Source organism: Anguilla rostrata, chromosome 8, assembly GCF_018555375.3.
Source record: "Anguilla rostrata isolate EN2019 chromosome 8, ASM1855537v3, whole genome shotgun sequence".
Classification (NCBI taxonomy): domain Eukaryota; kingdom Metazoa; phylum Chordata; class Actinopteri; order Anguilliformes; family Anguillidae; genus Anguilla; species Anguilla rostrata.
In genome coordinates, this window is record NC_057940.1 from 37,350,095 (window position 1) to 37,362,191 (window position 12,097).

A 12,097-nucleotide genomic window follows, 5' to 3' on the forward strand; every position below is an offset into this window, starting at 1 on the left:
GATATGCAGAAAAAAATATATAAGAATATAATTCAAGGCCTTAGCTCCCTCAAGGCCTTTTCTCCTACTGTATGCCTGGAAACGCCTCTCTCCTTGATGAAATCCATCACAAATGATACTGAGCGGGCACAAATGGCTTTTATGCTTTGGCAAACTAATTGTCAGTGAATGCAATGCTGCATCTGCTTCACCAGTGAATGTTTTGGTTAGTCAACTTGGTAAACTTGCCACAAAAAAATAATTATCATATAGATTGATGAATAAGAATCCAGGGTTGCCTGCTTAAATGGCATAGTTGAAAGTCAGATATTAGGGAACCAAATTAAAAAATGTTGTCAATGGAGACTGCTGGCTGAGCTGTGGAGACCTCTACCATAGTTGTTTCTTTTTTTGTCAGATAGCCTACTTTTTCTTACAAACAAAACATTTTTTTTCTACACACTGTTTTTGTAATAAAGAAAAAAGAAATGAAAAAAATATATGGCAAGTTAAATATGCTAAAAATCCCTGTGTTTGGACGGCAAGGAAATTTGGATACATTTTCACAGTTTTTTCAATATTTTGAAGGTAAGCGAACATGACTACATTTTAATATAGATGTTTTTCCTGGAAATTCATCCCATCCACCAGGGGTCAATAGTGTAAAACCATGGCGAACTGAAACAGCCCCCCCTCCCTTGCGGTAGTGACCTTACCAGCCACGGGGAGTCGTCTGCGCGCTGCTTCTGCGCAATTCGTTCTGCGCAGAACTGCAGCTACTCATCTGATCAGCTGACTATGAATGTGATGCTCCTCTCTGGAAAGACCTCTGACATGAAAAAAACAGATTAGCTGCTTAGTTAACCAGCTATGTATGATAAACTGTAGGAATTATCACCGCATATTGTCTCGTGAACAAGTGATTCTTTTTCATCGTAATTCTGGTAAGTGCTTGAAGACAGTTGTCACTCGATTTTTCTTCCATATAACCCAGGCAGTCTACGTTAGGTGATGGCTTGTTGATGGCTAGCTAGCTAAAGCTAAATATCTCTGACTGGCATCTTCACAAAACCGGTAACGTTAACGGGCTGTATTTATCAAATGGTGGCGCATGCGTACAAATCAGAATCTTAATTCTATATCTTAATAATTACAATTCTCTATACCAGCAAGCAGTAATGAATTTTTAGGTACCTAACATTTAGCTGGGTAGCAAATTGTTGATAATAGCCCAACATATCGACAGGAGCTCGTGATCTGTCATGTACGGAAGTTAAATAAATGGGAACCATGGCACAAGAGGAATTTCAGTGTGAAACGGAAAATATAACATTGACTGCTCTTTTGCGCTCCCAACGAGCAATAATTTAAAATTAAGTTACCAATGACGGTGTTCTCATAAATTAAATTCATATTAATTTTGAAGAACCATCACAAACATATAATGTCATACCATGCATTTTGTCATAAGTCTGTTCACAATGAAGGTCATATTTGGGAAATGCTGCCGATCTAGAAGTTAGTCAGTGTTAGATGTCAAAGGACCCATTGCTGAATCAATTGAGATTTCGTTCATGGACGGCCGCATCCGAGACATTTGATTTTCTCTGGTAGAGACTAGAGATCATGTCAGTTTGTGCTTAATCATTTACTCTTCTTTAGTGCTAACTCAAACACTGATACGTCTGTTTTTCCAACAGGCATGTATTACTGTATGTGTCCAAGGAGGTTGAAATACCTCCGTATAGTGTTATTTATAGAATAGAAATGCTGGCTTGCATGCAGAGTACTCCAACGTGTATGATGTTTAAAGTAACGATATGAGTGAAATTAGTCTGGAATTAAGACTGAATGCTATGAATTTCCCCAGTTTTTGGACATACATTGGTTTCTTGAATCTTGTATGTATTCTTCACAGTCAATGACCACATGTTCTTTTTTTCTGTGTTTGTCGTCCTGGACTCACGTCCATATTTTTTCATTTTAATGTTAATAGCTTAATGTATATCTGTGGATAGATTCTTTCTATTTTAAGTGAAACTACGCATTGTTCCCTCGTAAGAGGGGTTTCACTTCCCTATCTCAGTGACTGCTGGGCACCCACTCCTACTCAGACCTGAGCTGAATCCACAGTGATGGTAGGAATTATGTGTCTGAAGCGACCACATGCCCCTCAGGTTCAGTGTGGCACACGCTGTTTCTTGTCTCCCAGTGACCGCTCCTCACCGCCAGCCTGGCCGCCTCGTCGTCTGCAGCCATGACCGAGTTCTGGCTGATCTCTGCGCCCGGGGAGAAGACCTGCCAGCAGACCTGGGACAAGCTGATGGTGGCCACCACTCGGAACAACAACCTCTCCACCAACAACAAGTTCAACATCCCCGACCTCAAGGTGAGCTCCGCCCCTTGAGGTCACTTGACCTTGAGGATCTGGGGAGCTGGCCTATAGCTTTTCGGGAGATCCAGGAGGCCCAGCTATCTCGAAAGGTCACATGATTAGCCCCTCCCCAACTCTCAGCCATGTTTTATGGGAATTGGTGTTCTTCTACCAGTGTGCTTTGTACATTATGACTACATCACAGTTTGTCTGACATAACTAACTTGCGCCAGCTGGGCTGGGTTTAAACTACTGGGTCATGTGTCCCTGTGATATTTGCTCTCTAAACAGGTGGGAACACTGGATGTCTTGGTGGGATTGTCAGATGAGCTGGCCAAACTGGATGCTTTTGTTGAGAGGTAATGGTGCATGTCACGGATCTGCTCCGAAGCTCTGACACTTTTGGAAATGAGCGCGGTTCCGTCCCTCCCGTCCCGACCACAGATATGTGCCCTCAGCTCAGTTTGCTGCGCGCCTTCATCCACATGAGGAATTTCACAGAGCGGTGTGGACGCACGCGCACTGTTAGTCATTGGCTGTTTTGTGACGTTTAGATATTTCCACTCGGTTGTATTTATGACATTTAGAGTCTCTCTTCACCTTTTAGAAATTCAGCTGAAAAGTTCAGGCTGATGAACCATACAAGAAGCCCCTCTTTTGTGTAAAGATATACCTGCACCTCACTGGATGAATGTTTTTTATATGCACCAAAATAAGATAATTACGTACATTGGTGAGGCTTTGATTGATTGTGACCTGGCCCTCTGTATTTACTTATGATGGAAAGCGAGTATGCCTTATGTGTTCGATAAGAACATAGAGAATAGACCTGGATTAAATATCTAAAGCCCACTCTGGTACTCTAATGTAAATCTGAAAACTTTTATGAAAAACATGGACGAGTGCTGATTAGATGTGTCATGCATTGTACTGCCCTAGTATTTTCTGCCTATACCTTCACAGAAAGTGAAACTCATTTTAATGTTCAAAGGTTGTTGTACTGCTCTTCTCCAGTGATTAGTTCTCATATAGCTGTAAAGGAATTTTGCTCTATTGCTCATTAACATAGACATGATTGGTGACATAGGCGTGGAGCATGGTCAGCCACTGAAAATATCTGATGAAGGAAATGCACCAGAATCTGTCTCAAACCAGTCTCACACAATGAGGAGATCCGGGTTTTGGGACTGTTTTGTGATGATGCCGGGTGAATATGGGTAAAAGCCGCTGTGTCCCGTCCCGGCAGTGTGGTAAAGAAGGTGGCCCAGTACATGGCGGATGTGCTGGAGGACAGCCGAGACAAAGTCCAGGAGAACCTGCTGGCCAATGGGGGTAAGCTGCTCCAGCGGTCACATTGTTGTACAGTCACATGCATGTGTATGTATGTATACGAGTGAGGTGACTCTGTGGTGGATAGAGAATATCTGAAGGTTATGCATTATAATTAGTCATTTGATTACTCGTGGCTTGTTTCTGAATCAGAGCAATCTGCCTGGGTGTGCTTAAAATATAAATGAGAGAGACCAGATTTTTTCCAGTTGTTTTTAAAGGTTATCCTGAGCAAAGAAATGGCTTCCTTATTCATTTAGTTTCTTTTGCTAATTGCATTGCTCAAACAATTAAAAACAAAATTATTTATGCATTTGTACAAAAAACTAAAGGGTTTAAAGCAGTAGTTCTCAAACTCGGTCCTGGGTGACCACTGTGTATGTTGGTTTTCATTCCAACCTCACCTGCAATCCCAGAGTCCCCAGTCTTACCCAGAAAGAGCCAGTGTGAGTACACACACCTCATTCTACTAATCAAAGTGCTTAGCAAAGACTCTAATGGTTGATTAGTAGAATCAGGTGTGTGCACCCACACTGGCCCTTTCTGGATAAGACTGGGGACCCCAGCACTAAAACATGAAAAGCACATAATTAAGAAAAATTAACAGCTTGTAAAATTGCAGTTGAGGTTGGAATGAAAACCAGCGTACACAGTGGTCCCCCAGGACCGAGTTTGAGAACCACTGGTTTAAAGACGAAAATGTGCAATTTCAGGAAGAAGAAACTAGCCTCTAGTGAAATGCTATTGGTGAGCACTTGAAACCTAATAAATGCATTCAGTAAAACGTTCTTACTTATGGCATGTAAACAGTTGTTGTTATGGAGTCAAGGTCAAATTCTGCTCATTTAAAATTCTTGTATTTTATACAGCTCAGCCATATAGTGTGAATGAGGCTCCTAGTTTCAGTTCACTTGTGTTGAATTTGGGGTTAATGCAGCCTTGCATGTCGTTCCAGTGGACCTCGTCACCTACATAACCAGGTTTCAGTGGGACATGGCGAAGTATCCCATCAAGCAATCTCTGAAGAACATCTCTGAGATCATAGCCAAGGTAACTGTGGGACCAGAGTTCCATTTGAAACAAAGCTATTACTAGGAGCACATCAAGTGATTGTTTTTCCTGGAAGATAATCCAGTGGTAACATACTCAGAGAAAACAGACTGCCTGGAAACAACCAGCAGTGCTGTCTGACACGGTTATATCGAGCAACATATCAAACCTTATTTTAAAGACGCTTTTTGGATTTTAGGTGCTTGCTGTTTCGCATTCGGTATGCACCTTCCTGTGCGTGCATGAATAATAGCCACCCCACCCATGTACCGCCCATGAAAAACAGCATATAGAGGAAAACGTTCAGAAAGCAAACACATTGAATCGATATTGCTACAAATATGCCAGCATGGCATCACATACTTTAAGGGTCTCGTGTCATGCCTTTTTCCTTCAGCAAGTGACACAGATCGACAATGACTTGAAGGCCAGGGCGTCGGCCTACAACAACCTGAAGGGGAACCTACAGAACCTGGAGAGGAAGAATGCGTGAGTGTCAGCGTCAGCCTCGTCTCTGGAGCCTCCCTCTGTTTAACCCTTAACACGCTGTCATATGGGGCTGTCTGGATGCCTCATAGCCCTGTCCTTCCAGTGCAGTGACATGCACCGTGATTCAGAATCCTCAGGATCCTGGCTGTGCTGACTGCAGTAGTCAGTCCCACAGGGCTGTTCATAACTAATTGGTCACACTCAGTAAAATGTCCAGTGTTAATGCAACTGTTAGTGGAGTTGATTTAACGCTGTTTGTTTTACTGTGTAGCGTCTACCCAGTGAGGGAGTGTTACGGTCAGCAGGGCCCCTCCTGGCTCATTTTGCAAGAGCCACTCTTCTGGTCAGTTGAGCTTCAGAATCAGACTGACTGTGCAGCTCAGCTGGTAGACTGCAGAGTGAAAAAAGCTGCAGCTGGCTACATACGCTTCGAAGATGTAAGGAATTTAGATATGCTGACACCAGCACTAATCCATTGTGTCCACCAGGGGGAGCTTATTGACCAGGAGTTTGGCTGACATTGTGAAGAAAGAAGACTTTGTGCTTGATTCTGAATACCTGATCACTATGCTGGTGGTTGTTCCAAAGTAAGTGAAAAATTTTCTGGAATGTCAGTGGGCTGTGTTTTTCATTGATAGATCTTTTAATAAGGTCGTCAGCCACTAATAGTGAGCTATTGAATACAGTATTGGAGGAATTGTTTCTGATAGATTTGATAAGCAACATTGGCTCCCTCTATTGATTGGTGCCCTCTAGTGTCTCAAATATAAGAACATGTTAGAAGATAGGTTTTATCCCTGTTCTGGAGCCATATTTCAACCATCCTTTTATTCATTTTTTCCTGTCATTCCCTGTATGAGAAAAATGTGGCATTGTGATGATGTTGCTCCAGCACATACTAGATACAAGCTTTATCTCTCCCTCAGAGTAAGCTACGCTGACTGGCAGAAGACCTACGAAACTCTTGCAGAAATGGTGGTGCCTCGTTCCACTAAGTGAGTTCTGTGATGAGATCACAATGTGAAGCACATTGCTAAAGCCAGGGTAACGCTAACGCGGAGGGAGACTGCAGGAATGAATTACCTTTTAATTACATATCCAAATTAATGAGAGAGTGATGTGTTACAGTCAGAGATGCAGCCTTTGAAGTTTCTGCTAACAGTCTTTTCACTTTGCACTGCGTTTGCTGGATAATCCTCAAACATTTGCATGCTGATTGCTAGTTTATCATTTTAATTTCTTCCTGTAATTATGCACCCTTTTCCAGATTTATAACAGACCCAGTGTAGGAAAGTGTCCCCTTGAGAATGGCCCTGCCCCACTGCAGACACACACAGGACACTGTACAGGATATCTGCAGTTTGGCTGCATATTTGTCCCAGAGAGAGTCAGCCTTTAAAGAAACAGACGTTTGCGATGGTGCTGTTGGGGCTGTGAAATGTGTCCGTTCTGGAGTTCTGTCCGGCAGCGTTTCCTGGTAGCGGGTTTCATCATAACATTACTCTTGCTTTGTATAGCGCCGCGGTAACCAACCCTGTTCCTGGAGATCTACTGTTCTGTAGGTTTTCACTTCAACCCTAACTTGGCACACCTGACTCTACTGTTTAGCAGCTCAGCAAGACCTCTAGCTGTTGAATGAGGTGCACTTTGTTAGGAGTGAGAACCTACAGGATGGTAGGTCTTGCAGGAACAGGGTTGATTACCACTAGTATAGAGTGATTCTTCCCTGGAGGAGAATAGCGGCCCAGGTTTCAGAGTATTGCCGTCTCACAATTGGTTGACGTTTCTCACGTCGCCCCTCACAGCTGAAGAAAGGAGACAGGCGACCCCTGAGATCAGGGAACCTTGTTTTCAAGGAGACCCCCGCAGCAGGACGAGGGACGTTTTTCCTCATTGGCCAGTGGAGTAGGGGGAGGGGTCTCATTCACTCCATACAGGCCTCAGAAAAGAACACGCAGCAGAATTATACCTGCCTGAGTCCCGAAATAGATCAGTGCGTCTGAGACCAGGCTTAGCGTTTGAAGGCTGCAGTTCAGAGCCTGTTGAATCCTGTTCTCCCGGTTCTGACCGATAGCTACGCTAGCTGCTACAGAGCTGTTCTGCACTTGCAGATGAGAGAGCGGTTAGCGGTGGCGGGTGGCTAAACGCTGTGTCGGAGGGTGGTAATCAGCCCTGGGACTGCTGCAGCCGCGCCGCTGCTAATGAAGCTCACGCCCTGCAGCCCAGCTGTGCGATTCACTCACGCTAACGAGCGTCAGCTGCTGCGAGACGTGGCCGCAGTGCCCACAGTCTCTCTGAGGATCCGCCCCTTCTCTTCATTTCCCTACACCACTCGCTAAATTCGACAGTTAGGTGGAAGCTGCCCAATTTTAAGGGGTTCAGTACTTAATTGAAGCTTGAATTACCCCAATTTCTTTGTCTTACTTTGTCAAAACGCACCTTTTGAAGAAGGTCGCAATGAGAGCTTCTCTTCTGACGGAAGATCTTACCCTCTGTTTTTTGTTGAGACCTTCTGGTCCCAAACCAGTTGATTACTTACTTACAGCATTTGGCAGACGCTCATCAGACGACTACACAAGATACCATACCAGGAACAGTATGAGAAACCCCTGAAGTAGTCAGTACGGGAACAACCGCATAGTCAACTTGGCCTGTGTAAACTGATAAACAAACCAGGGGTTCCGACTTTCATGGCTCATGATCTCTACACACTGAACATTTAAATTGATTACAACAAAACAACTTTGAAACTACTAATCACATTGCATTCTGTCACTTACTGATGCAGTTTTTTTTGGCCAACAAAATTATAAGCTAGCATTTTTTGGGAACCGTATTTAGCAGCATTTGAAACATGGATCATGCTAAAACTCTTGAAATCACAATGAGCACATGACATTGATTTAATTATTTTTTTACTGAAAGGATCATTAAAAAGCTATTGATTAAATACCAGTCTGCACACGGAAGCTGAAATATTTGCAAATGGCAGCAGGTGGAAATGTGTCTGGTGGAGTGGATGAAATTTTTGCTTTGTGTTCATATTGGATATTTCAGGAGAAGGGCTGACCATAAGGTGTGCTTTATGAGCATGTCGTTAGTTTAGAGCGGTAGATGTAGAGTAATGCTAACCCCAGCACTGAACCCCACAGCCTGCTGTTTGAGGACCAGGAGAGTGGCCTGTTCAGTGTCACCCTCTTCAGGAAGGCCATCGATGACTTCAGACACAAGGCCAGGGAGAACAAGTAAGTCTCTCAGATCCCTTGGGTGCATTGCTCTGTCCCCAGTCTGCCTCAGTGAAAAGCCCAATTAAACTGAATTAGACATGTTATAAAGCCTCTGGTTACAATTTAGTGTTGTGCCCTCACCTAGTTAAAGGGAATCTACTGCTGTGCTGGTGCTCAAAACTAGATATGGCATCATTTTTAACCATAAATGTGCATTGGACCACCAGCAGTTTTACATTTAGAAATGCACATAGGTGCAGGTTGTGAATGTGGCTTATGGGCCATGTGAGCTGTACACTGGAGCTTTATGGGGGCCAGCTGTGTAGAAGCCCTCTCAGGAGGATGTTCTGTGGGGGGCAGCTGTGTAGAACCCCTCTCAGGAGGATGTTCTGTGGGTAGCAGTGTAGAACCCCTCTCAGGAGCATGTTTTGTGGGGGGCAGCTGTATAGAAGCCCTCTCAGGAGGATGCTCTGTGGGGGGCAGCAGTGTAGAACCCCTCTCAGGAGGATGTTCTGTGGGGGGCAGCTGTGTAGAAGCCCTCTCAGGAGGATGTTCTGTGGGGGGCGGCTGTGTAGAACCCCTCTCAGGAGGATGTTCTGTGGGGGGCGGCTGTGTAGAACCCCTCTCAGGAGGATGTTCTGTGGGCAGGTGTGTAGAACCCCTCTCAGGAGCATGTTCTGTGGGAAGGTGTGTAGAACCCCTCTCAGGAGCATGCTCTGTGGCTCTGTCTCGGCTCAGGTTCACGGTGCGGGACTTCCAGTACAACGAGGAGGAGATGAAGGCCGACAAGGAGGAAATGACCCGCCTCTCCACTGACAAGAAGAAGCAGTTTGTACGTATATCCCTGGTTTATATCCTGGTCTTCGCCCTGTGCGTGGGGGAAAACCCTTCCTGCTCTGAGGACGAAGAGCTGCCTTGTGTGCTTGCTCTGCTGGTTCTCTTGTTACGTTTCTGTTTTAGATCTGTATCTGTTCGCAGTGTTATTTTATATGGCGGATGCTGCTGCTAAACTTGTCCTGTTCCTTGCTATAGGGGCCTCTGGTTCGATGGCTGAAGGTGAACTTCAGTGAAGCTTTCATTGCGTGGACCCATATAAAAGCATTAAGGGTTTTTGTGGAGTCTGTCTTAAGGTAAGGGCCGTATGCTGGTGCTGTCTGTGTAACTTATTTGCTAGGCTAATGCTTTCAGTCAGGGTGATTTATACAGCTTTCAGTCCTGCAGCTTCTGTGTTGTGTTGCTCATAAATTCAGGTGGATTTCTAACAGCGACATTTATAGGAAATACTATTCTTGAGAACAAGAATGAATGCAATTTCCTAGCCATACAATCTAGAGTGCAGATCTCTTATTACCACAACATTCCAGCTGCCTTGTCATAAATCCAGTGGTTCCGTATTTCCTCTGGCCATGTGTGTGAGTGTGTGCGTGTGTATGTGTGTACACGTGTGTGTTTGGTTGTGAGTTTGTGTGTGTGTGTGTGTGTGAGTTGTGTGTGTGTGTGTGCATGCATGCATGCATGCGCGTGTGTGTATGTGTGTGTGTACGTGTGTGCGCGTGCGTATGTATGTGCATGCATGTGTGTTTGTGCGCGTATGTGTGCTTGTGTTCTCAGCATGGTTGATGTGGGTGCTTCTTATTGCCTGTTTGCTGTTGAGGCCCACCCTGGTTAAACGGATGCCCCCCAGGCAGAGCCCCTCTGTGTTGTTTGAGCGCTAGCAGGCCTGAGCCGCAGCTGCATCTGTCTCCACAGGTACGGGCTGCCTGTCAACTTCCAGGCCATGCTGCTGCAGCCCAACAAGAAGAACATGAAGAAGCTGCGGGAGGTCCTGTACGACCTGTACAAGCACCTGGACAGCAGCGCCGCCGCCATCATCGACGTGAGTGCTGATTGGCCGCTCTGCCGGACCTCGTGCTCAGGGGGCGGAGTCAGCATGGCCAGCTTCAGCTCAGCGTGTTGAGTGGAGATGCGGAGATTCAGTGCAGAGAGGGCCAAGGTTTTACCCGTCATTGCTGAGGCAAGCTGAGTTGATTCAGTGGAGGGGCATTAGAATCAGGTTTATAAGTGCCTGTCTGGAACAAAAGGACCCTTCAGGGCCAGGGTTGAGTGCTCTGTGCTTAGTACTCAGAGTCTAAAAGTAAGTCTGAGGTCTGTGCCTTTCCTGGATCAGAACAACAAATGACATCCTGATGCACCTTGAGAAAATAAAAGCTATTTGTATGAAAGTTGCTTCATTAATTGTTGTAGCAACAGGCAACACAATTTCCCAGATGTGTGCATTTTACATTTATGTAATAGGGAGAACAATTTTGTGAACTTGAAGTATCTAACAACATTCCCTTGGCTTCTTAATTAATTACAGTAATGGTTCTGAAAAGGCTTGAATTTTGTTCAGTTCTTGACAAAGTGCATTTTTCTGCCTTTTCTGTAGCTGTGCTTAGCTGCAATGGTTGTCCAAACAATTGTGAGTTTAGTGGCTTCCAAAGCAACAGGACAAACTGATAATGGTGTAAGGGCAGAATTTAAGAAAATGTTAAAAAAAAAAAACCCTTGAATTGTCCTGCAGCTCTAGTCCTCTGGAAACTTTGTAATGTTTTTTTTTTTACCATCTCAATCTTATAGCATCAAGCTATAGGATAATGTGCGACCATTATTAACTATGCAGCTGTTCAGTAATGGTGGATGTCCTTTTCTCTCTGTCTCTGCTCCAGGCATCCATGGACATCCCAGGCCTGAATCTGAGCCAGCAGGAGTACTACCCCTACGTGTACTACAAGATTGACTGCAACCTTCTGGACTTCAAATAGAGCAGCACTTCCTCCCTCGTACCCGTCGAGTTATATTTGTTGAACACATGAACTATTTTATCCTTGAATTTCTATCGATCTATCCCTGTCTTTTAAAGTTAAATGTGACCTTCCCTGCCCTCCTAACATTTGCATGCCAGTTCTCCGCGGTAAAAACAATATCTTCCCGCCATTTGAACAACAAGGGGGTCGGGGATCATTTGTGTTTACAAGACCACTTTGAAATTACGGGATTATTCGTTATTCCACATTTGCGGGTTCCTTATTTTGGAAAAACAAATCCAATATAGTATTTAAAAAATATGTGCTTAATTTATCTATTTATGGTTATGTGATTCGTTTAAAAAAAGGTGGAAAGCTGTGCATTTGGAATCATTCCGCGTCTGTGTTGTGCTGTGTTGGTAGCTCCACCCATGAAGGGTGAATTCGTAGATGTTGTTTACATGAGGGTCGGGCTTCACATCTCCGTGGTTTTAGAAGTTGTGCTCCTCCGAAGCTTCGAATCGTGTTTTCACAAGCAATATGTGTACGTGTTGTCTCATGGTGTGTGTATATTTTGATGTTTAAAAAAAAAAAAACACTGTCAAATACCATTAATATATGAATAAATGTTAACAACAACAACAAAAATCTTAGGGCTTTGTGTTGGGTATTTTTTTATTTCATGCAGTTTCATTGACTGTTTCATAGTGCTTGGCATTGCATGGCATTTTCAGTTCTGTTCTGAAGCACAATTAAAATGGATGACATTTTGCAGATAGTGGCAGTTACACAGATTAACACAAAAACCTAAGCATGCTGGTATGATGTATAAAAAATGTGAGTAACCATAGGTAAAGGGACAT

General features: G+C 44.2%; 1 protein-coding gene across 2 annotated transcripts; it reads left to right on the top strand.

Moving 5' to 3' along the window:
* The first annotated feature begins 728 nt into the window (after window positions 1–728).
* atp6v1c1b (ATPase H+ transporting V1 subunit C1b) lies at window positions 729–11,887 on the top strand. Of its 2 annotated transcripts, XM_064348116.1 has the most exons (14): window positions 729–923; window positions 2,044–2,117; window positions 2,192–2,368; window positions 2,645–2,712; window positions 3,600–3,685; window positions 4,638–4,732; window positions 5,130–5,221; window positions 5,710–5,808; window positions 6,148–6,216; window positions 8,374–8,466; window positions 9,187–9,280; window positions 9,481–9,578; window positions 10,198–10,324; window positions 11,157–11,887. In XM_064348116.1, exons 3-14 carry the CDS (start codon window positions 2,237–2,239, stop codon window positions 11,250–11,252), a joined length of 1,149 nt encoding a protein of 382 aa, XP_064204186.1. In that variant the 5' UTR covers window positions 729–923; window positions 2,044–2,117; window positions 2,192–2,236; the 3' UTR covers window positions 11,253–11,887. The 2 variants fall into 2 exon arrangements, with proteins under 2 accessions (XP_064204186.1, XP_064204185.1); XM_064348115.1 differs by lacking the exon at window positions 2,044–2,117 and having other exon boundaries at window positions 730–923.
* Window positions 11,888–12,097: the final 210 nt, after the last annotated feature.

Excerpts from the sequence above, each read along its gene's own strand:
- atp6v1c1b (XM_064348116.1), top strand. The coding sequence starts at position 2,237 with ATGACCGAGTTCTGGCTGATCTCTGCGCCCGGGGAGAAGACCTGCCAG. Across the intron at positions 3,686-4,637 it reads GAACCTGCTGGCCAATGGGG|TGGACCTCGTCACCTACATA; the intron begins GTAAGCTGCTCC and ends ATGTCGTTCCAG. Across the intron at positions 9,281-9,480 it reads CTGACAAGAAGAAGCAGTTT|GGGCCTCTGGTTCGATGGCT; the intron begins GTACGTATATCC and ends TCCTTGCTATAG.